The sequence below is a fragment of the Petaurus breviceps genome, unplaced genomic scaffold (genome assembly GCF_028583685.1).
Source record: "Petaurus breviceps papuanus isolate PSGF00001 unplaced genomic scaffold, PetGlider_PUasm1.0 181, whole genome shotgun sequence".
Taxonomy (NCBI): domain Eukaryota; kingdom Metazoa; phylum Chordata; class Mammalia; order Diprotodontia; family Petauridae; genus Petaurus; species Petaurus breviceps.
In genome coordinates, this window is record NW_027185784.1 from 15451062 (window position 1) to 15476366 (window position 25305).

The 25305-nt window shown below is 43.2% G+C and overlaps 1 protein-coding gene across 3 annotated transcripts in view; it reads right to left on the minus strand.

Annotated features, from left to right (window-relative positions):
- The window catches only part of PLXNA4 (plexin A4), a 780904-nt gene that overhangs the window by 544353 nt on the left and 211246 nt on the right, over positions 1-25305 (minus strand). For all 3 annotated transcript variants that reach the window (XM_069087251.1, XM_069087250.1, XM_069087252.1), the window contains one exon: positions 23684-24952. In XM_069087251.1, coding sequence (XP_068943352.1) covers positions 23684-24868 — 1185 coding nt within the window. In that variant the 5' untranslated portion in view covers positions 24869-24952. The remainder of the gene's footprint in view (positions 1-23683; positions 24953-25305) is intronic.

A 25305-nucleotide genomic window follows, 5' to 3' on the forward strand; every position in this document is an offset into this window, starting at 1 on the left:
GGCAATCGGTTAACCTCAATAGGCCTTTTTCTTCATATGAAAAATGAATGGGATTTAAATTCAGGTTTTCTAACTCTGAGTCCAGTGCTCTTAAGCAGGAGAAAGGGTAAAAGTGGCCAAGTTAGTAAAGCGCCAATAGACCAGTTATGGGAGGCACAGGCATACAAACACCTGGGCCCTCTATTTGCTAAGAAACACAGGTTAGGGGAGACTAGGTGGTGCAGTGAATAGAGCACCTGCCCTGGAGTCAGGAGGACCTGAGTTCAAATCCAGTCTCAGATACTTAACACAAAAACTAGCCATGTGATTTTGGGCAAGTCACTTAACTCCAATTGCCCTATCTTCCCCCCTCCAAAAAAAAAAAAAAAAGAAACACAGGTTATCTACTCAAGTCATTCCACAGGTTGGAACTGTTTTTTATTTACAGAGAAAGGAAGGGAGACAGTCATGTGTGTGGTTATTAGCCCTGGTGCAGCCCCACCTCAAGACCCCCATTAATAATAAGATGAGGGCAGCAATGAGGAACTCACAAAACATGAAGTGCAAACCAGTGAGGGGCACAGGGGCAGGCAAAGAGTATTCATGTTCCCCTATTGTAGCCCCACTGTATTCTGCCCTGAGGAGCACCAGCTAAGGCTTCCTGCTCCCCCACATATGTCCCTTAGCAAGGAAAATATCACTCCAGGATAACGTAGCCATGGGGCCATGTTCAGTGCTATAATGCTTAATTATCAAGGGAAACATCTATTGCTAAAGAGATAACAAATGAACCTTAGATTCCCACATGTTCATTTTGGCCTGTTCTATGAAGCAGGAAGCACCTCTGATGCCAACGACCTTAACATAGATGTTTTAGGCAACACACTGAAATGTAAACTGTGCTGGACTTGTAGTTAGCTGTCACTGAGCCTTTATTAAGCACCTACTATGTGCCAGACATGGTGTTAAACTGGATTGCTACAAAGGCAAAAACCAGTTCCTGCTCTCTGTAAGGGTTATGGGATTTAAAGATCTTCCATGCCCCATTGTACTTGCTGATGTAGCAGTGTAATGGGAATGCAAATTTGGAAGATCTTCCCTGCCCCTAAGCTAAAGTGCCCCTGAAGCCTGGGGTGGGAGGCTTGTTTTTCAGTAGATACTTCTTGATTGGCCAGTGAGTCAATAAGGTTGTTACATTCTCTGAGCCAGGAGAAGGCTATATAAGCCCTGATGTGTAGCTTTGTTTTGGGGCTCACTTTGAGAAGTGTTCTGTGATTTGATCTGTATTCTGGGAAGCCGTTGTCCAGGGTCCCCCTGGCTTTGAAAAACCCAGATGTGGAAACCCAGATGTTGACTGGGTATGGATGTAATGGTTGGACAGTTTGGAAATCTGTCTACTTGATCTGTTTCTGTCTTGATAATTCTGCCTGTATACTTTGAAGTTCGGGGTGCTGACCTTTTCTCCTGAACAAGGTAAACGATATATGTCTGACTGATTAAAGTAAGCTTGTTAACCCATTTTGAGTTGCTTTCCTTTAACAAAGCAGATCCAAGAACCTGTGGTGGCAGCGACCCTGAGGGCTTGGGGTGCTTTGTATGGGCAGCAAACCCTGAGGACGTGCTTGGGGTGCTTGCCGCTACAAGCAGGAAGGGGCAGAGCAAGAGGAAGAGGAAGCCAAGCTAGAGTTCTTGCAGCGGCTAGCAGTGGCGCTGATGGCGGCAGCAGCAGCAGAGGCAGCGGCAGCAGAAGCGCAAACCCCATTTTGAGTCAGCCAGAATTTCTGCTAAGGACTCCTGCTGAGGACTGCCTGGGGCCGGAGCTGCTGGGAGCACGCTTCCTGGACTCTGGGTGGTTGCTGTGAGTGGGGATAGGAGGACCTTTGCCTGAGGTAGCCTGTTCTGTTTTAAAGGCTTGAGAATGTGGGTGCTTTCTGCTTTATCTGCCTGTGCCAATTTCATAACGACTCTAATGGCTTTGATTTTCTGGTTTTGGGACTCAGTCTTTTGGTATTTTAGAACATTTAATAAATGTTCTAGCTTATTCCCCCATATAGAAGGCCTGATATATTTTGTGATTGATAACTTCATCAGCATATCTGTAATTTCCGTAGGCATTGTGAATATTGCATTGCTGATATACTCTCCAGGACCTCATGGGAAGCAACATGCAAAGAAACATGTACAAACAGGTACATACAGGACAAATCGGAGATCATCTGTAGAAGAATGAGCATGGAATGATCAGTAGACCTGGAGTCAAGACTTTAGTTTGAATCCCATCTTTGATATTTATTAGCTGTGTGTCATGGGCAAGACATACTTTAATTTCCTCATGTATCATATGAGGGGGACAGACTAAATGACCCCTGAAATACCTCCTACCTCTAAATCAAAGATCCTATGATCCCACCCCCAAGTCTCACTTTCCTCATCTATAAAAGGGGAATAATAAAGCCTATCTCAGAGAATTATAGTGAGGTTAAAATGAGATAATATACCTAAAAGTACTTAGAAAACCTTCAAATGCTAGACCATCCTTTTTTTTAGCTTTCCTCACAAGAATCACATGAGGTAGGCAGCACTAGCATCATGATCTCACATGTTTCAGGCAATGGAAATAAAGTCAGAGAAGTTAGGTAATTTGTCCTTGGGAAAATGTCTAATGCTTTTAGTCATCCTAAATTCCTGAAGCAAAGATTAATCTCTTTAAACACAAATGTCTTCCCACTCATGCTGTTGTATTGCAAGTCTCGAGATATACAGTCTCAGAGGAACTGAAGAAACCTCCAAATGACAATGGAGAGATGCATGGTGGGCATGACTACACTATAGTAGTCTTTCAGGCATGGTCTCTACACAAAAAATAGTTTAAGAATCATCCCTGAAGAAATGTCATCAGAAAAGAGTGAGTGACAACAGGTGAATGATCAGAGTGTTCCATTGGTACAAATGACCATCAACATTTAATAATTAATTGTTAATACATTGATAAAAAGACCTAGAACAGAGGTGCTTAACTTTTTTTGTGTCATGGACCCCTTTGGCAGTCTGGTGAAGCCTATGGACCCCTTCTCAGAATCATGTTTTTAAATGCATAAAATAAAACCCATAGTAGGATTACAAAGGAACCCAATTATATTGAAGTATTATTATTGAAATATTTTTAAAATTATTGAATCTTTTTTAAAAATCCATAGACTCAAAGTTAAGAGCCCCTAGTCTAGATGAAAGGTGTCAGCAGATTAGGGAGCTCCAGTATGGAGGATAAGAAACTTCTGGTTCAGTCATTTTAGCTGCATCTAATTCTTCATGACCCCATCTGGTGCTTTCATGGCAGAGTTACTTGGAGAGGTTTGCCATTTCCTTCTCCAGATCATTTTACAGATAAAGAAAACAAGGCAGACAAGGTTAAATGACTTGCCCAGGGTCATACAGCTGAGGCCAGATTTGAACTCTATCCACTTCACCACCTAGGTACCCTTGAATAAGAATACCATGGAATGAGAAGTCCCTCATATCATGCAGGGAAGGCCAAAGTTGACAAGATCTCAAGCCTACTCAACTACTACTTTAAGAATAATATATTTGATGACAGATTGAGGGTGGAGAAGTATTCACCAACTTGTACTTCCCACATCACAGAGTTTTGAGGAAAATGCTTTGTGAACTCCAATTCAAATGAGAGTTGTTTCGATGACTACCAACTGAGCCTTGGGAATCCTTTCTGCGATGATTCCCAGTCACCTATATTAAGAGTAGTTGAATCTCTTTGATGAGAACTGTTTATAAAGAGGCTTGAATGAGAGGCAGTATGGCACAGTAGATAGAGGGCCAGTGTAGAAGTCAGGAAAATGTGGGTCCAATCTTGTTTCTGCACTATACATGCTGTATAACTGTAGGCAAGTCCTTGGAGGGTCTACGTGGTCCCTGGGATTCCTTCCAGTTCTAGAATGGACCAGAGGACCTTTAAGATCCCTTTTTGTGGGGATTCTGTAGAAGAATATGGACAAGAGATCACACTGGCAGCCAGCCCTCTGGCGATCACACAGGTCCCACCCTGTTTTTGCCCTGGAGAGTCTCCCACTGGGGCATCTTTCCACAGGGAGCCCCCCCCCTCCCCAGCCAAAGCAGCTGCAGCTTAGAGAAGCCAGAGCTGACCCTCAGAATGACAATCTAATAGCTTACCTCGCTTCATTCCTGCCTCAGCAGCAAAGGTTACCGTGCAATTACGTGTCGCTACATACAAATGACAAGAGTCGTTACGGTTACTTTACCAATTACGGGGAAATTGCTCCCACTCTGCTGAAACACTCCCACTCCAAAACTCTCCACTGTCACAGAGAGCCAGATTTAAAAGACAGACAATACTACTCCCCAGTGGTAGCCACTAAGGGTTCTAAGATAGAGCTGAGAGATGCCTTGAGGATCAATGCCAAGATTTAAGGGGAGAGCAGTTATGTCCCAGTGGAATGTGCCCTCAGCACTCACTTCAGGAGGATGGACTGAGAGAATGTATTTGGAGCATTGGCCCTGTGAGATGGAGGCTGGGAATATGCAGAGCCTTCCCTGGAGTTCTGAAAGTTCTAGTCTACAGTTTTTTAACCTGGGATCCACAGTCTTTCAAGGGGTCTGTGGAGAGATTTCAGGAGTCTGTGACCTTGGATGGGGAAAAAAAAAATCACATCATTTTTTGAAGGGGGGAAAGGCAAGGCAATGTGGGCTGAATGACTTGCCCAAGGTCACACAGCTAGTAAATGTGTCATGTGTCTGAGGCCAGATTTGAACTCAGGTCCTCCTGAGTTCAGGGCCGGTACTCTATTCACCGTGCTACCTAGCTGTTCCCAACATCATTATTTTCACTGACCTTTGACTGAAATTTGGCATTTCCTTCCATTATTTAAAAACATTTTTCTTTTCTGAGAAAGGTTTCTTGGGTTTCACCAGACTGCCCAAGGGGTCCATGACATAAACAAGGCTAAGAGACCCCCTGCTCTGGTTGCAATCATAAGGGAGCTAATGAGCATCCCTCCACCCTCAATTCCTCCTTCATCTGAGAAGGTGGGGAGGGAGGAGGCTCTCCTTTGTTCAATTCCCTCCCTCCCTCTCCCCAGTTGGCCCATTTCCCAGCTCAGCCACTTGTTCCTTGTCTCACTTCCCTATCTTAAAACCAGGGAGTTTCATCTCAGGCCTCAACACTTACAGCACCCCTGCTCACTGGCCTCAGCAGAACAATTCCAGCATTTCAGATTTGGACAGGACCTCAGAAGTGGACTAGTCCAATCCATACCTGAACAGGTCTTTGTAAAGCCAGTTATCTGAGCTGGCCAATGGCCAGAGTTAATGAGATCAAGGTCATAGGCTGCATCCATGGAGTCTGCTTACCTTTCCCCCCAAGAAAAATACCCAGGTGTCCTCCCAGCCATGGGCAATATTCCTGACCCCCAAGCTGCCTTGTGATAATGTATGCTGCTACAATGAGTCAAAAGGAGGACAAGAAGTGAGCTAGCATGGGTCATAGGGGGTCACAGACAAAGAGCTGGAAGGGATCTTAGACGCAGATTTTACAGATGAGGAAACTGAGACCAAGAGAAGTTAAGCAACTAGCCTAGGTCATGAGGGTAGTAAGTGATAGAAGCAAGTGGAAGACTAGGCAGCACAGTGGATAAAAGTGCTGGGCCTGGAATTAGGAAGATCCAAGTTCAAATCCAGCCTCAGACATTTACTTGCTGTGTGATCCTGGATAAGTCACTTAACCTTGGTCTGCCTCAGTTTCCTCATCTGTAAAATGGGGATGATAATAGCATCTACCTCCCAGGACTTGAGGAAAGATCAAATGAGACAATAATTGTAAAGCACTCAGCACAGTGCCAGGCACATAATGATTTATAAATATCAGCCATTATTAATAACATCATCATCATTACTGGTGCTGGGCCAGTAACACATATTCTCACCCAAGGGTAGCATATACAAAGTTAAGCCTGATCTTTGAGGGGATTTATGGCTGCCTGAGTTGTTCCTGGCTGCCCAGGGTAATGAAGAGACACAATTCTGAGTAAACTTCACTCATCTTGCCCTCTCCCATAATGGGATTAATAATGTTCAGCTTCGTCCTGAGGACTCCGAAGCTGAAAGCACTCCATCAACATAAAAACCAGAGCACCTTTCCCGAGCCCCCGGGAGCCTGGGAGTAATCGTCTCCATCCCAGTTTATAGGAGGAAAGGGAATTGGGACCTGTCCAAGCTCCGCCGGTAAAGGAGTCCTAGTTCCTGGCTCTTAGCCCCTAGCCAGGACAATAAAAGACTGAGGGTGAGAGGACAAGGGAAGATGAACAGCCCGATGGCTCTCCAGAAAGGATGTGAACAGAAGCCTGGCCTTATTCTGAGTGGAGATTCATCTTGCTGGGCAAAGGAGGCCATGGATCATGGACAGAGACACTGCATTCCCTGAGGCTAGGGAGGGAAAACATGGGAGACAGTGATAAGACAAGACATTTGTGCACCCTGAGCAAAGGGTGGAAAGGAAGGAAGCTGCTGTGGGCCAATGGGTAAGCCTTGGTGGCAGAAAAACCTGGACTCCACTCCCGCCTCTTACACATGCTACTTATGTTAGTGGACAAGTAACTAAATCTCTCAGTGTCCCTAGACCACTCTATGATAGGACTTCTTCACCTGGGGTCCATGAACTCCCAAGAGATCTGTGGATAGATTTTAGGGGATCTGTGAACTTGGACTAGGGGAAAAGTTACAGTTGTATTTTTCCAATATATTTGGTTTCTTTTTGTAATCCTGTTTTTTATTTTATTCTATGCATTTAAAAAGATGATTCTGGAAAAGAGTCTATAAGCTTAATCAGACTACCAAAGGGGCCTATGACACACCAATAAAAGCTGAAGAACCCCTACTCTAAGATGCTGATGTTTTACAGAAGAGTTGCCCATCAGTACCCCTTTAGGGACGTTTCTTACCTGAAGTTCCCCTATACTGGTGTATAATCACAGATCCTAGACCAAAAAAAAAAAAAAACCCAAGGTAGAAAATAGTGCCTACTATGTAGTGTGGTCCACAGAGTTTGTTATCAGAGTCTGGACTAGAACCCCATATTTACAGCATCATAGCTTCATAGCAGGAGGAAGGGACCCAGAAATCATCCACTCCAATGCCCTTATTTTACAAGGGAGAAAACTGTGGTCAGGGGAGGCGGTGACTTGCATGAGATTAACCCAAATTTCCTAACTCCCCAGACAATGCTCAATGCTCAAAAAACAAAAAAGACATGGGATCTGAACTCGGGCGAGGGCTTGACCCTACAGTAAGACTCTAAGATTTATTCTTTCAGGAGACTTAGAATATAAGAGAGAAACAGAATCAAGGAAAGGAACACTCAGAGAAATCTCAGAGAAGTAGTCATGACCAATCCTGTCATTAATCCTAGGTTAATTAATTAAATTAATTAATCATAGGATCATAGGTTTAGAGTTTGAAAGAACTCTAGAGGCTTTGATCCATTCATTTTACTGATGAGAAAATTGAGGTTCAGCGATTTACCCAAGGCCACACAGCAGAAAGTATGAGTAGACATTCTACACATGCCTTGGCCTTCTATGACTACTGGTGGAAAGACAAAAGTTCAGTGGGATGAGCCCCCAAAATGCTCCTTTTGACTCTCAGGCCAGTGTTCACTACCTAAGGCCATATTACCCTGAAGCAATGTAGTTAGGGGCAGGAGAACACAGAGGAGAAATGGAAAGGAAGATAGGAGGAGGAAAAGGTTTATTAAGTTCCTAGAGAATGGATGAGGGAAGGGTAGGAACTTCAGGCCCTTCCCACTCTGCAGCCTCAAATTTCCCATCATTATTTCACATGCACTCACAGCTCACCACAGTAAACCTACCTAGTAAGTGGCTAATCAGGGAAGTGAGCACGTGGGGATTTCTTTTTAAAAGGGAGGTATTGATCAGATAAGCTGTAACCTTTCTTGTCTAAGTGCAGATTCCAATTGTGCAGCTCTCTGTGGTGGGGAATGATAATGATCCCCCATTTATGGGAAATCATATCTCCCGAGTATGTACTGACCCTGGCGGATTCCATAAATATATCTGGCAGCAGAGGGAGCTGCCCAAAACGCAGGCCCCTCTTGGGAGGCCCCACAGCACAGCTGCCAAGCACCAGTCCTCATAGGGATAACAGAAGGTGCTGAGCCCCTTGGAAAGACAGGGTCTTCTAGAGAACAGACGTGCATTTGCCAGAAGAGACCGTGCTCCTGAAGTGCTTTGCAAACCTGGAAGGGCTATGGGCTATTCGTTTAGCTCAAGAATAATTGATTAAGTTCCTGCTATGGACTAGATGCTGGGTGCTAGAGATCGAAGTCAAAAATAAAACCTGCCTTTGAGAAGCTTGCAGTCCACTTAGTGGGGAACAGTATATACAAAAATAAGCAATTAAAATAAATACAAAACAATGTGGGGTAGCATTAACAATGGGGAGTGGGGACTAGTTAAAGGCTTCATGTGGGAGGAAGCCTTGAAAACAGCTAGAGAGTCAGAGGCAAAAATGTAGAGGAAGAGCAGACCAGGCACAGGGGGATCATTCATACCAAGGTCGGAAGGTAGGAAATACATTGCATCATAATGTGATGTACAGGGCAGATTGAGTTGACTAGTTTGGCTGAAATGCATATGAATGTTACTTGTATCAGACTGGTATAGTGGAGTCTCAGAGCCGGGATGACCTGGGTTCAAATCCTCCTTCTGATAACTATTGGTGGTGTGATTGAGGGAAAGCGCTTAAGCTCTAAGTTCTAAGACTTTAAGTTGTAGTGAAGGATGTTATTCAGTTCTTTTTCAATCATGTCCAACTCTTTGTGGCCCCATTTGGGGTGTTCCTGGAAGAGATAATGGAGTGGTTTGCCTTTTCCTTTTCCAGCTCATTTTACAGATGAGGAAACTGACAGGGTGAAGTGACTTGCCCAGGGTCACACAGCCAATAAGCATCTGAGGCAAGATTTGAACTCAGGAAGAGGGGTCTTCTTGACTCCAAGCCTGGGCACTCTATCCACCACATCACCCTAGCTACCCTTTATGCTAGTAGAAGGAGTTTTCTTTTCTAGAAGTTTTTTTTAGATCAATGAAATCATCTGTTCAGTCCTGATACTATCGTTGTCATCATCTTTAATAATATTGATGTAATTTTTATTGTTGTTATTTATTATTATTATTATTTGCAAAACTCAAAATTATGTTAGGCTTGTAGCTTATCAGAATGACCACTTCTCTCTGGGGGAAAAAAAGAAAATCCAAGTTACTGTGACAGGGAGAGCTTTTCCTTATTCTCTTCCCTCATTGAAACTATAGGGCCAACTCCTCCTGGAGTCACATGCCAGCTGAGGGATGACCCAAGCTCTTCTGGCTGTGTGTGTACCCTCCAGAAGAGATGGTAGGTGTGAATAAAGAGCCCATCCACTTAGTTACTAATGCATTATCTTGGGATGATTCTTTGTAGTGTCTTTCTCAATGAGATTGTGGAGGAAATGAATGTGTAGGGAAGGAGAGCCAGCCAGCCACAGTCAAAGCCCCGGTAACCTCCTTAGACAAATAGGTTTTTGAAACAGCTTAGCCAAAAGTATCTTGGGGATTGCACACACACACACACACACACACACACACACACACACACACACACACTCTACTAAAATATATCCAATTCAAATTACATTACATCCTAATAGAGTATAAGCTGCCTGAGGGAGGAAATTAGCTTTTAAATTTGCATGCTCATTAGGTAGAACAGTGTCTGACACATAGAAGTGTTTAATACGTGCTTGTCAATTGATTAACTAACCTAAGCTATCCAAAGGCCCCAATATTCTCTCCCCTTTTCTTCCCCAACCTTCCAATTCGGAAATGACATTTAAAACAACAGCCATTAATTTTGTAAGAACATTTTGGACCTGGCATTTGCCATTTGCCAAAATGTTGTTGTTGTTCAGTTATGTCTGGCTCTTACCCTATTTGGGGTTTTCTTGGAAGAGATATTAGGTTGGGCCATTTCCTCCTCCAGTTCATTTAAGAGATGAAGAAACAGAGACTAACAGGTTTAAGTGATTTGCCCAGGGTCATACAGTTAGCAAGAGTCCAAGGCCAGATTTGAACTCAGGAAGAGGGGTCTTCCTAACTCTAGAACCAGCTCTCTGCCATTGCACCAAGGACACATAAATACACACACTCAGCTACCTGGAACCCACCACATGCTCTGCTCACATACACACACGTACATGTACACACACATACAGAGACATATAGGCAGACATATATAGATATATTCCTCTATATGTATATGTACATACACACACACACACACATATATATATACACGTACACACATACATTGCTTTTGACATGGGCTTCATGACCATCTGTGAGCCAGCCGCACGCCTCCCTGAATGGTCTTTCAGTAATAACGATAACATCCTGTTCTTCACTCATGAAATCAATGCTATTGACCCACCCTAAATAGGACATGAGCTATGTCTGTCTGCCTCTTAGGGCACCTCTTGTTTTCTGTCTTAGACAATGGCTATTTATGCACTCATCTTATTTCTTCTACGAGACTACAAACTTCTTGAAAGCAAGTATCGTGTCTTTGTACCCTCAGGAAGTACCTTGCATGGTGCCTTGCCCAGGGTAGGGATTCAAAAAATGCTTGTTGAATGAAAAAGAATCAGAGAGTGGGAATGGGCCGCATTGAGCCAGCCACACTCTTTCATCCAATCCCTGTTGTGATCAACAGCCTATATTCATGAAATGACTGGCTGGAATAGGGGTACAATCTGTCCTTGGCTGAGAAAACAGGGCAAAACTAATTGGCTCCTGTGGTAGTTGAACCTATAACCTTGGCCTCATTAGCACCACACTCTAACCTGCTGAGCTAACTGGCCCAGACAAGCCAATAGCTGTATTACAGTGACCTGTGAAGGGTCTGATTTTCTGAATATTCTGCAGGACTAGGTCAGCAAGAGGAATTCAAACGATGCTGTTGTCTATGCTGATCAAATAGGATTTTTAGTTTGTTTGGTTTTCCCTTCAATTAACCAAATGCAGCCTTTTTTTTTTAAACGGGAAAAGAAAAAAAAAACAGGGATATATTCTCAGTACCATGAAAGAAAGACACTAACCAAAAAGTCCCCAACATCTGCCTCTCTTTATTGGTGCTTCCATTAGTAGCGTTCCTCTGTCAAGGGAAGATAAATCCCACACAGCCCATTAATCCCACAGTTCCAACTCTCTCTCCCAGAGTTCATAGCATAAAATCTCAGCCACCACCAGGACTGTAATTGAAGCTGGGGAACGCCACAATGATTAAGTTTGTGTGTTCTAGCAGGAGCTTGGAGGCAGTGGCCCAGCTCCTCAAGTTGACTTATGGCATAGGTCATTCCCTCGTTAGCGGGAATAAGTTTTATTATCCCCACTCTTGCCACCATGTGTCTTCTTCTCTTGCTCCTTGGTTTTGTGTGTGGCGGGGTAACATCTCTAGCTTGCTGGATAAATCAGCTGAACACATCCCATTATGTCTTGGAACGCTGACAGAGACATGATAACGACTCTGAAATCAGGGAAAGATGTGGACTTTTTTTTCAATCCTGTGTCATCTACATAGGTAGCACATTGGATCAAATTTGCTAGAGGGAAAATTATTTTTTAAACTAGAGAAAAGACAAGGGATTTCTTGGTAGTACCCTTTTATCCCCCCCCTCCCACAATAATGACAGTAATGAGGGAAAAAAACATACTTGTTATACTACTGTTCTGTCATTACATTCTATCTTACTTTAAGTGCTAGCCTAAGTTAAGAGCAGGTAGGTTCTGATTTTGAATGAGGGAAATGGCCTCCAGTTCAAAATACCATAATTTAACATCCATAATAAGTGCATTATGCTAAGGGAGAAAACAAAAGGATCATAGGCCCATAGATTTATAGGTGGAAGGGACCTTAGAGGCTAACTCCTTCCATTTAATAGATCAGAAAATTGAGACCCAAAGGGGGAAAATTATTTGCCTGAGGTCCCACATGTAGTCATTTAAACCCACAATCCCTGACTCTAATAATTTTCCAAAGTCTAAGACATTATATGTGGGTCTACATTAAGCATGATGAAGATCTTTTAGAAGCAGATGTGGTTGGAGGGTGGGAGTTATAAATCAGGGCGTGTTATAGGTGTGAATGTATTGTGAGTTTACTAAAATTAATAATCCTCCACTTATTTCACAGAGTTGAGAATTAATTGAGACAGTTTATGTGACAGTGCATTGAAAACTGTGAAGTACTAATATGAATGTAACACTACAGTAATAATAATTTATAGATTTCCCTTCCTAAGGAATAATTCCACTTCCCTGTCCAAATTTACCTATTTCTGAGGGTACCATTATCATTCCAGTCATCCAGGTATAAGACTTTAGTGTTAGCTTTGACTAACTTCACTCCTCCTCACCGATTGGTTACCAATTATCACCTTTTCTATCTCCACAGTATCTTTTGGATCTGATTCCTTGTCTGTACTCATCCAGCTATCATGCCTAGCTCACTTCCTAATCAGCTCTCACCAATCAACTCTTCTCATCAACTCTCACCAGCACAATTACTTGTAGGCTCTTAATTGATCTCCCTGTCTCTAAAGTTTTTTTCTCACCAATGCATCCACCATATGACTTCCTAAAGTCCAGGTCTGACCATGTTAATCCCCTACTCGATAAACTCCAATGATTGCCTATTTCTTCTAAGATCAAATTTAAGCTCTTTTCTTTAACCTTTAAAGTCCTTCATTCCAACCTTATTCTGTAATATTCCCCTTCCCATACTCTATGGTCTGGCCAAACTAATCTCTTTGATGTTCACCATTATCGTCGTCATGATCATGGCATTTATATGGCACTTTAATGTTTGAAAAGCATTTTATGAATATTATCTCATTTGATTCTCATAATAATCCTGGGAGGTAGGTAGTACCATTATTCCATTTTGCAGATGAAGAAACTGAAGCAGGGGCAGCTAGATGGTGCAGTGAATAGAGCACCAGCCCTGGAGTCAGGAGAACCTGAGTTCAAATTTGATCTCAGATGCTTGACACACTTACTAGCTGTGTGACCTTCAGCAAGTCACTTAACCCCAATTGCCTTGGCTTTCCCCTCAAAAAAGAAAAAAAAAACAAACTGAAGGAATCAGAAATTAAGTGATTTGCCCAGTATCTCTGGTGTTGGATTTGAATACAGGCCTTCCCCATACATGACACTCCATTTTCTATCTCCATGCTTTTTCAATGACTGTCCTCATTCCTTCCTCATTTCTACCTTTTAGAATGCCTCATTATCTTCAAAACTCTGCTTGTCAATTACATTTCTGGTAGGTGTTATTATTACCCCCATTTTACAGATGAAGAAACAGAGAAAGGTTAAGTGACTTGCTCAGGGTCACACAGCTAATCAATACCTGAAGTCAAGTAGAAGCAACACTTTCTTTATAATACATTTTCTGATCTTCTCACCAGCTTAGTGCCCTCTCTACCAAAATTTGCCTTTTATTTATTTCACGTATGCTTCTTTACGTACATGTCATCTTTCCTGATAGAATGTAAGCTTACTGAGGACAGGGCCTGCTTCACTTTTGTCTTTGTATCCCCACTGCACATAGCATAATGCCTGACACTAATAGGTGTTTAATAAATATTGGTTCATTGATTAATCTTTCAATTAAGCCATTTTACCCAGATGATCTACTATTCCAAAAGACTTTATCGCCCTCATTTTACAGAGAGAGAGCCTGAGGTTCACTTGTAAAATGAGTGGGCGGGACTAAGAAATCAGAGCTGTATAATCAGAACAATCACAGCAGTCCAAACGAGCCACATCTGTCATTGGAGCCCTTTGTGCAAAGGCTAAATAACCACTTCTTGTGTAGGTTGTAGAAGGGATTCTTCTCACAGTTAGCCTTTCCAGATCTCAGGGGCTACGGTGCGTCGCCCCTGCCATCTGGAAAATCCTTGTGCAATGTTGTGTCCCTCCCTTTGTACCAGAGAAGTCTGAATTTTGTCTTTTTCTTTTTATGGGGTGTTTACAGCACCTTATTGTCAAATTTTGGTTAAGTATTTGGTCATACGCTCTATGTCATCTGCTGACCTTTGTGTGCTGTCTGCAGCTCCCACAAAACTCCCCCCAAATTCCCATTTAATTTCTTATGCCAACCTGCGATAGCACAGAACCATGATAGGGAAAGTCACGATGTGGAAGGGATAACTGTATTGTTGCTATTACTACTAGTTGCTGCTGTTGTGGTGGTTGTGGTGGTACCTTCTAACCTGGGGCGGAGTGATTCTGCAACTGCAGTTCTTCCTTTCATCATTCCAACTCAGAATTAGTCTCTGTTCGTGTCTGGGTTGAAGTAGATTGCCACAGAGTCCCCCAAATTCTGTGCTGCTGTGAGTTAATCTCTAAGGCTCTTTTCCAGCTCTGACAGTCTATTATCCTAAAAATTCCTAGCTCACATTTACCCAGCAGTTGGTGATGAGAATGAGACCCAACAGCCCAGGCTGAAGGCACTAGCAGGAGGACCCCACTAAAAGAATCCCTGGGACTAAATAGAAGATAAAAGCTGAGGATGGAAGAAGCCAGATTATCCCACAATTTGGCCTCCTATTTTTCTTGGGCTAATATCGATGTGGTGCCTTACCTCATCGCCACAGCTTTTATATGTGTGCACAGTGCCTTGTAAATACTATCTTATTTAGTCCTCATAGCATCTCTTTGTGGTAGGTGCTATTATTATCCCCATTTCACAGCAGAGGAAACTGAGGCAGAGAGAGGCAGAGTGCCGCGCTCAAGGTCCCACAGTTAATGGGTATCTGCAGTGCAAACTCAGGTCTTTCTGACACCTGGTCCAGTGTTCTATCCATCATGCCTCTACCATTCCTCTTCACTCCCTATTTAATTTAGCGGAGCTCATACCATAAGAGCAGCCAGGTAGTGCAGTGGATAAAGCAGAAGCCCTGGAATCAGGAAGACCTGAGTTCAAATTTCCCCTCAGATACTTCCTAGCGGTGTGACCCTGGGCAAGTCACTTAACTCTGTTTGTCTTAGTTTTGATAAGCTGGAGAAGGAACTGGCAAACCACTCCAGGATCTTTGCCAAGAAAATTCCAAATGGGATCATGAAGAGTCAGACATGACTAACACAAATGAATAACAAAAGTATGTATGTTACAGCCTCCAATAGACTGTGAGCTGGGGGCAGCTAGGTGGTACGGTGGATAGAGTGCATGGCCTGGAATCAAAAAAACTCATCTTTGTGAGTTCAAATTCAGCCTCAGACACTTCCTAGCAGTGTGACCTGGACAAGTCACTTAACCCTGTTTGCCCCAGTTTCCTCATCTATAAAATGAGCTGGAGAAGGAAAGGGCAAATCACTTCAGTCTCTTGGCCAAGAAAACTCCAAATGGGTTCATGAAGAGTCATACACGACTGAAACTACTGAACAACAAAACATAAGTTCATTGATGGTAGGGACAGTTTTATTGTGCTTTTGTGTTTGTATCCCCTGGACCTCTCCCAGCGCCTTATATAGTAGGAGCTTAATAAATGCTTGCAGAATTGAATTAAAATACTATTACTCCCATTTTACAGGTAGAAAAAATTATGCTTGAGAGTTAAAGTGACTTGCTGAGGATCACAAATATCACAACCCCAGACATCACACTATTTCCACTGTCTGTCAAGGATAAAGCATCTTCTAGAGAGTGTCAGGTTTCTGTGAGAACCAGAAAGTGGACATGAATTTGAGAACATGAGCTCTTGGAAGAAAGGGAGATTGTTAATGATGGAGTGGAGTTCACAAAGGGTATAGTAGAGGGACCCAGGAAGGTGGAAGGGGAGGGCTGAGCTAAGCCAGGATAAAAGTTCAGGGAAAGGCTAAAAGGGAAAGGAATTTATCTGAGGGAGAAAACAATTATGACTCATAGGGATTAGGGGAACAGGATCTAGCACTTAGCTAGCCACAGGACAAGAGAAATGCCGATTGCTAATTGGAGCAGGCAGCAGGAGGTGGTCAGAAAGATGAGGTGGTGATGGAGCCCACACATCTTGGGCAGCTACATCACTCCCTTGATCAAAATTCTTGTGAGGGGCTCGTGGTGCCAGGGCCAGGATGGTCCAAGTCAGTAGCATACAAGAGGCCCTGGAGCATGAAGGTCTCCAATTGTAGACGAGAGTGAGAGATCTCAAACACCTCCTATCTGTGTCACCCTAACTTCGGCTTGCCTCAGTTTACCCATATGTATAATGGAGGTAATGATAACACCTGTCACAGGATTGTTGCAAGGATAGCATGAGATGATACATACAAAAGCATCTTACAAACCTTAAAGTGCTGTATAAATGCTAATTATTGTTATTAATATTACTAAACTCAGTCACAACAACAATAACAATAAACAGGAAAAAACCAAATCTAGTTCAGTTCTACTTTCAGGAGAAAGGAAAAGAAAACATCCCTCTAGGGGAAAAAATAAAGTAAGAAGAGTCTTTGGCCTCAGGTGGCTTTTTGCTCATTCTGTATTTTCATGTTCCTGGTGCTGCTACAGGCTGGGGAGGGGGTCAGGAGGAAGAGTGGATATGGGGGAGAGGGCAAATAGGATACCAATAATTTATACATCTTTATTAATATCCTACCATATGCCCAGTGATATTCTAGCTTGGGGGGATAGAAAGGCAAAAGCGGTGATGGTTAGGGAGTGCAGTGGGCCTGGAGTCAGGAAGCCCTGAGTTCAAATGCATCCTCAGACACATTCTAGGCAAGTCACAGACTCAGTTTCCTCAACTGTAAAATAGAATTAATAATAGCACCCACCTAACAGGGTTGTTGTGAGGGAGGAATGAGGTGATACTTGTAAAGCTGTTAGAACAGTGCTTGGTACCTAGTAGGCACTATATAAGGCACTATATACCCTTCTTCTTCCCTTCCCCACTTATCTGTTTCTCCCAATAGAACGTAAGCTTTTGAAGGATAGAACCTACGTATTTTCGTCTCTGCATCCCCAGTTCCTGGTGAAGTGGACAGAAAGCTGGTCTCAAAGCCAGAAGACCAGTGTTTAAGCCAAGCTTTGACACATACTGACTGTGTGTCCCTGGGTGAAGTCACTTGTCAACACTCAAGGCAACTCTCTAAGTATAGAGGGATGGTAAGTCCTTTGGATGACAGCCCAGAGCAGAGGCAGACCTGCATTGGTGGAGAGAATTTCTTCATTTAGGAGTTCTAAGTAACACCAGAGCCTGGCACATAGTAGGTGTTCACATCTTATTAAATTAACTGAATTGAATAAGAGGACTGAGATGATTCCAGAAATGGTGTGACAGGTGGTCTGTGATGTAACTTCAGAAAACAGAATTTGAGGGCCCAGGAGAGGTCTTGGCTACTTTTCTAATGCAGAAGAACATCCCAGGCCACCCCCCCCCCCAGCCCAATGCGGAAGCTGGGTAGTTAAGTAAAAATGAAAGAAGGACATGTTAAGACTTATCATTCTGGCCTGCCCAGGGCTCCAGCTCCTTCCAGAAGCCAAGAACATGGGGACTTCAGGGCTTTCGGACATCAGGAGGCTGCCCGCCTCATCTCAGGGGTCCCAGTCATGATCTGAATGTGCTCTTCAGACCACTTAGAGCAGTTCTGTCACTAACCCAAGTGGTGCCTTGAGATATACATCTGAGGAGACAGCAGAGGGGCCCAGCTGGGGCTGGGTAGAGGGAGGGAAGTGGGCAGTAATCATAAGACCTCAAGGATCACAGACTTGGACCCAAAGGGGACCTCAAAAGCACAACCAAAGCCCCTCTCAGGAATAGAAATTAAATAATTATATCATTAAGCATCCTGAATTATCATTAGTGAAATCAACGTGGGATGTTGTACGTGGGTTTGTTTGTTTTTTTCCTTAGGTCCCCTGGTTCCCATGACAAACGGTTCTGATGACAAACTCCACTGCCATAATACTGCACCTTTCTACTCCTCTCCTTGTGAGAGACTCAGAACAATTTACAGGCTGTTGGTTCTGGGATATTTCTCCTCGTTTGGTAGATGGGGAGCAGGGCAAGGCATAAGAAAAGGAACGCATGGGACAAGGACATTAGGAACTGTCCCCACCCCCACACCTGATCCCAAAGACTGCCTCTGCCCCCCACCCCCACACACACTCTTCACTTCTTTCTCGCAGGGGCTGTGGTTCTGTTCCAAGACAAATAGTTCTGATGACTGATTCCAGTGATGTGATACTGCCCGTCTCCTTCTTGCCCTGGCCCTCTCAGAGAGAGTTACATACACTGACCTGCTTGTTCTGGGGTACCTCCCCTTATTTAGTGACCCTTATTATCTGGGGCGAGGAGAGCAGGGCATCAGAGAAGGCATGCCCAGGACAATGAAGTCAGATAGCTGCCTCTTTCCCTCATGCCTATGGTTCATCTCATGTTGTTTCCCAGGCACTAGACCCTATACCCATCCTGGGATTCACATTTGCAACATCCATTTTTATAGCAGCAGAAATACACCACACACTCCCAGGAGATGGTCTCTTCTAGTTGGCTAACTAGCCCTGATCTCTGATGGGAACAAAGCTAAACTACCACAATTCACTTCAGATTTTTTAAAAGGCCATTAGTGCCCTCTGGGGTCCCCCAGTATGGCAGGCTTCACCTCCCCCCCTTCCACTTGAACTTCAAACCTCTGACTGTACAGGGAGAAACCCCATGGGCATTTTAGGCCAGCTCTGTCTTCCTGCTCAACAGAACCAGAGGTTATAGCGGGACACACTCAGTATAGCTGGTCAGTCCATTCCCCAGAGCTCACAGCCACCTTCCTACTGCCAACCAGGGTTAACAGGCAGATTGCCCACCCTCCCGGTTTCCGGGTAAGATGAATTTAGAGCAGGGAAAGTATGGTCAAGCAAAATTATTTCTTGAAAGTGCATCATGGCATGAAATGTCAAGCTAACTCAAAGTAGGAAGAGCCAAAAAATCATGATAATAAATAACAGATGATTTTATCCCCTTTTTAAGCACCTCTAGGCAAAACCAGAGCATTAAATGCTCGAGGTGACCTTTGTCTTACTGAAATGTTGAAGGTAAATGCCCAATCTTTAATCTTCCTTCTTTTTGCTTTCTTTTGGAGATAGAAATTCCAGGACAGAGACTATCAGTGAAACTTACCTTCCACACATTAGCCATTGAGGAAATTGCAGAATTCTAACAGATCCATCCCCCCAACTCGAAATAGGAAAGCGGGAGGCAGGGGGGGAATTTAACAAGCAGATACTAGAATAGGTCCCATAAAACTGAGTTTCCTCAAGAATGTCGGCATTTCTTAACACCACTAATTCAATACCTGTGTGGTCTGAACCAAGCACAGGTAAATTACAGTCAGAGCATCTAATGAAGGTAAACTGGCTATCAGTCAAATCAAAGGAAACTGATACCATGTGTCAAAGCCTGACTCTGCCTTTTTAGAAAGCCTGGCTGTGAAGAGACAGCTCCAGCCCTGTGTGGGGTTTCCACTGGCCTCCTTCTTGCCTCAGTCCTGAACTTGCCTCAAACTTGAAAGGGCTAATTAAAGCCAAAAGAAAAATCAAAAGCTTCTTATCTGGCTCCATTAAGTCCAGTCCTGGCATCAGTCAGTCCTATTTTCCTGATTATTCTATGAAAGTTTCCAACACGCGGAAGGGAAGGGAAGGAAAGGAACAGGAGAAAGAAGGAGAGAGAGAAAAAGAAAGAAAAGCTTTTATCAATTACCTCCTGTGGCTAGGCATTGTGTTGAGCTCTTTATAACTCCATCTCATCTAATCCTCACAACCCTGTGAAGCAGATACTATTATTACCCCTATTTTATAGTTGGGGAAGCTGAAGCAAACAAAGGGTAAGTGACTTGTGCCCAGAGTACATAGCTAGTAAGTGTCTGAGGCCAGATTTGAACCTGGGGCTTCTTGACTCCAGGCCCAAGGCTCTATTCCCTGTGCCACACAGTTACCCTCAATGAATCAGAGTCTACTTTATGTATGACAGAAAGGACATAGCAATACCCTTCTCCTCTCCCCCCAGCACACCAAGGGGACACCTGTTTGACCCAGGAAACCACTCTTGCTCCAAGAGTCATAACTTTAAAAGGCCTCTCCTGTCAAGTTTCTGAAAGAAAGCAGTCTCCATTTTTATTTGGCATTTCTAGTCCCTGAAGATCTCACAAAAATCTGGTGTTACCAAAGAAATTGCAAAGCGCATGTGTCAATATCTAGACAGCTACACACAGAGAGATTTAGGATGCACTATCAGATATGTAGACACATCCTATAAACCTATTTATTAATGAATACACAGTCAGTAATTGGGAATTGGGAATGCAAACCAAGAGTCTAAGCTCCTAGTGCAGGACCATAGCCAGTTGGTCATCTAAGAAAATCCCTGGAATTAAAAGCCTGGTTTCAACCTCTCATTATAGCCTTTTTAAAATACATTACTTGCTTTCAAGCACTCTTCAGTTCAACCAAACTACTCTTTTTGACATTCCTCACACTTATTATTTCATCTCCCACTTCCATGCTTTTACATAGACTGGTTGTCTTCCTCTGCCTAGAATGCCTTCCCTATTCATCTCTCTCTCTCTTAAAATCCCTAGTTTCCTTCAAAGTTCAACTCAAACACCACCTTTACCATGAGGCATGTCCTAATCTTTCCAGCTACTACCTGCCCCCCCAAAAAAAATTACCTGCAATAATTTTGTATGTACTTTTACACAGACATGTTGTTTCCCCTTATAGAACTTAATGTCCTTGAGGGCAGGTATTCTGTTGTGTGATGCTTAGTTAATCAATCAGTCAACAAGCAATTATTATGTGTTTACCATGTACAGGGCACCATGCTAAGTACCATGACACAAAGAAAAGCAAAAACACACACAAAAAATCCCTGCCTTCAAGCAGCATACATGCTAAAATGGGGGAGATAGCACATGAACAAATACCTACCTACAAGATGGTGACCTTAGAGAGGGACCACTCAAGTAGCTGGCTAGGGGACAAGGAAGAGGAATGTTTGAGTAGAGTATGCAATAGGAGATTAATAAATGCTTGTTGAACAGACTATAACCTAAATTAACCATCATCACTATCTAAGCTCACACTCCTGCTTCTCTAACTGGCCCTTCTCTAGACTTTTCCTGCCTTCATCTCTATTTTTCCCAATGGCACCTTAATAAAAATGGCAGGAATAAAAAGGGAAAGGGTTAATAGTTTTCTAGGAATATCGATATATATGCTACTGGAGTCCCACCCTACTCTCTTATTGTGATGGATAAATGATCCTGGGTTCCTGAAATCTATTGAGCAAGAGAATGAGACCATAAGGATTAAGCCCTGTTAGGTCCTATCAAGTTGGAAAGAAAGGCTTTGACTATGAGCCTGGCAAAACTGTGTGTATGAGGAATGTGGGACAGGGAGAGGGGGAGCAGAGGGCCAGCCTCTATAATTAGGGGAACACCTATAATTAGGTGTAAACCTTCGCCATTTCCATTGATGACTTATTTTAACCCCAGCAACTCATGAAATCATCAATTAAAGATATGGAGGGGTTTACAATCTTTATAAATCAAGTGATTATCACAACTATGAAATCACTGATCATTTAAGTATTAAATTAAATATATTTGTGACAATGTGATATACTGAGTACTTAGAGTTAACTGCATTCACCTGGGAGCAAACAATGCAGAGTCATTACTAGGGCAAGGTAACTGGTACAAACCCCAAGGCATCAAAATTTAGAAGTCAAAAATGTTGTGATGTTTTCTTCAATATTATGCAATATTGCATTCTATTTTATTTACACTTTGAAAGCACTTCCACTTCTTCATGGATATCGAAACAACTGAACATAAAACCTACTTATGATTAGTTAAATTAGGGAGCTAAGAGATTCATCTTCCTCCATCCTATGACAACATCCCAGGAGAGGATTTTGCTGGCCCTGCCCCACATGGTTCCTTCCTAGAAAGACAGCCTTCCTCTAGCAGCCTCAAAGTGTCTAGTGGTTTCTGGGTCAGCCCCATCATGGGCCAGTGCCTAAGGTCTCACTCAAAAGGGGCCAGTATCCTGGGATATCCAATACCTATCATTTGAATGAATTTGTCTTCACTTTTTTTCCTGTATGCTTTTAAACATTCTAAGTTACAGGGCTGATTTGAGGTCATGTTGTTTGTGTGTTTTCCCCAGGCACCAAAACATTTAGTTACAACACAAGCCACAGTCTCCTCAAATCTGAAAAAAAAAACCAACCATCTCACAGATTTGACTTCTCTGAAGCTAGAATTAAATCAGTAGAGAAGAAGAGGAAATGAAAGGAACAAAGGTAAGTATTCCAAAATTCCAGAGCTCCAATTTAATATGCTCATTCACCCATTGATTGCTTCATTCTAAGCTTCTACGAAAATTCATTGTAGATTTGGATTTAGAGAGTCCAACCTCTTAATTTTACAGATGAGAAAACTGAGACCAAGAGAGGTTAAGTAATTTGTCCAGGCTCATATAGCTAGTAAGTATTTAAGGCAGGATTTGAATCAAAGTCTCCCTGATTCCAAATCCAGTGCTCTATCTACTACACCATACTGCCTTACTCACTGCTTAAGATTATGAACTAGAGAGGTATGTCTTTCTTTTAATGTAGGTAATACAGCTTAGCATATTATCTGCTATCTCTGTAGTGTCTGGAATGGGACCAAACATGTGGATATTTCTTCAATATGATTCTCCCCTCTTAGCAGCAATTTCTAATGTTCAATAATTCAAACCAACAATCATTTAGTAAGCCCCTACTATGTGCCACTGTACTAAGTGCTGGGGATACAAAGAAAAAAATGGGAAAAATTCCCTGTCCACAAGAAGCCTCCATTCTGCTAGGGGAAGAGGGGACAATGTATGCACAGGTGGATAGAGCCTTGGAACTAGAGTCAGGAAGACCCAAGTTTAAATCCAGTCTTAGACACTTACTAGCTGTGTGACTCTGGACAAGTCATTTAACTTCTCATCTGTAAAATGGGGATAATGACAGCATGTACTTGCCAGAGTTATGAGGATCAAATGAGACAGTACTTGTAAATGCATTTTGTAAACCTTAAAGTACAATATAAAGGCTGTATTATTATTATTATACCTAGATAATTAAATATAAAATATATTCAGAATCTGTGGTTGTTGTTGTTAGGAGTGGAGGGAAGCACAAACAATGCAGAAGTATGGTTTAATGTAGTGGGAAGAACATGAGACTGGGAGGAAAAAGTCTTAAGTTTCCAGTCTACATCCATCAAGTGGGCTGCAGAAGAAGTGATTTCACTTAGAATCCTATTATCATTCCTACAAACAAGGAAACTGAAGCTTGGGAAAATACAAGGACTCGTTCTTGGTTCCCTCAAGTATAACTGAGGACAGTATTACCTGAACTACCCATTTCACAGAGTGGTTTGTGAAAAAAATAATAAAAAGGGATTATCAATAAATATTTTGTCAATTTGAAGAAGAAGAAGAAAAAAGGAAAATGTTTTCTTGGAGAGGGGAAGATCTGAACACCACTAATACCACCCATTGCTCTGACGTCCCCCTGGTCACCAGTCATATTTTCTGAAGGCCGGCCCTGACTCACCGCACTGCTACAGGGGATATCCTTCACTTTGAGCCAGGCGAGGTCCAGAGTGCCCTCCCCCCTGTAGCAGGACTGTAGCCTCTCCTTGATACGATCATTGATCTGCTTCAGGACAAAGATGCACAGGGCAGACTCATCCAGTGACTTCATTTTCCGCTTTTGACCCTTGGAGAACACAGTGAAGAGAATGTCATCATCTGATCGAACTCCCAAGGTCCGGGCGAGGAAGGCCCCAGCCTTAGAAAGGTAGGCGGCCTGCAGCAGGCGATACTCCACCCCATTGCGCTCACAGCCAATAGGCACCTCCACGTACGAGTTGAAGGCTGTGTCCTCTTTACACAGCCTCACCAACTTGGAGGTATACACTTGTTCCTTGGTGGTGGAGCCTGGCGGAGACATCATTTCTGGCTGGAGGGTCAGGAAATAAACAAAGTTGCCGCTGCTGAATCCATAGACATAATAGATGTCAAAGTCGGGGATGATGGTGAAGGTGTCAGAAGGTATCTTAATCATAGAGGCCACAAACTCGTCATGGAAGACATAAGCGAACATGCCATCAGCTTCAGAATTCTTGGTCAATTTGCGGCTGGAGATAGTAGGAAAGTACTCTGGCTTCCCATCCACGGCAGTGGCAATGAACAACTTATCATCCAGGTTGTTGTAGGAGACAATGACGCCAAAGACAGAGCCACTTTCATTGACCCCAGACAGGTAATGTTCCTTCTTATGAAATGGTTCTCCTAGTTTGAAGAGGTCCTCCAGCCTGAGAAGTTTACAGATACCCTGGTACAGACTCCCACATGCAATCAATCTGTTCTCCTTGTAGTCAATAAGGAGCATTTTGTTGACATTATTGGTGGTTGTGAGGGGCTCGTTGCAGGTCTGGACAATTCGGGGTGGGTAGCACTTGGGGTTATCCTCATCAGGCCCCGTCTGATGGGTCACCAGGACCTTCAAGTCACTGGACAATTTATAGATACGGTTGACAGCCCCCAGGTAGATGTGCCCTGTCCTTTCATCCACCACAAGGTGGTTGAAGCCCTCAGTGGGCTCTGCAGTAAACGTGAGAAAAGAGCGCTTCTGGGGTGAGGATGGGGGCTGTCGGGAGAGGAGGGCTGCAGAACCCATCCCCAACAACAGGAGATGGGAGAGCAGACAAGTCCAGTTCCAAGGCATGGCCTTCATCTCAGAAATGGGTCCTCTTGGCCACAGGAAAAGTCACACACCAAGAGACACTCCAAAGAATCAGGACCCAGGATGGGTCTTCCCCTGTAAGTAGGAAAAAAAAAAGACAAATCAGGGTGGAAAACAATCTATTCCAAAGGTTTTCATTGGGGGTTCTCAGAGCATTTAGTACACACTGAAAGCAGGATCTTTTAGATGAATATGTTAAGAATGCAACCACCATCCCTGAAGTCAGGAGGACCCGAGTTCAAATCTAGACTCAGACCTTAACACTTAACTAGGTGTGTAACCTTGGGCAAGTCACTTAACCCCAATTGCCTTGCCTTCCCTCCTCCAAAAAAAAAAAAAACAATATAAGACAACTAGGTAGCACACTGGCTAAAACCCTGCACTTAGACTCAGAAAGACCTGAATTCAAATCTGGCCTCAGATACTTA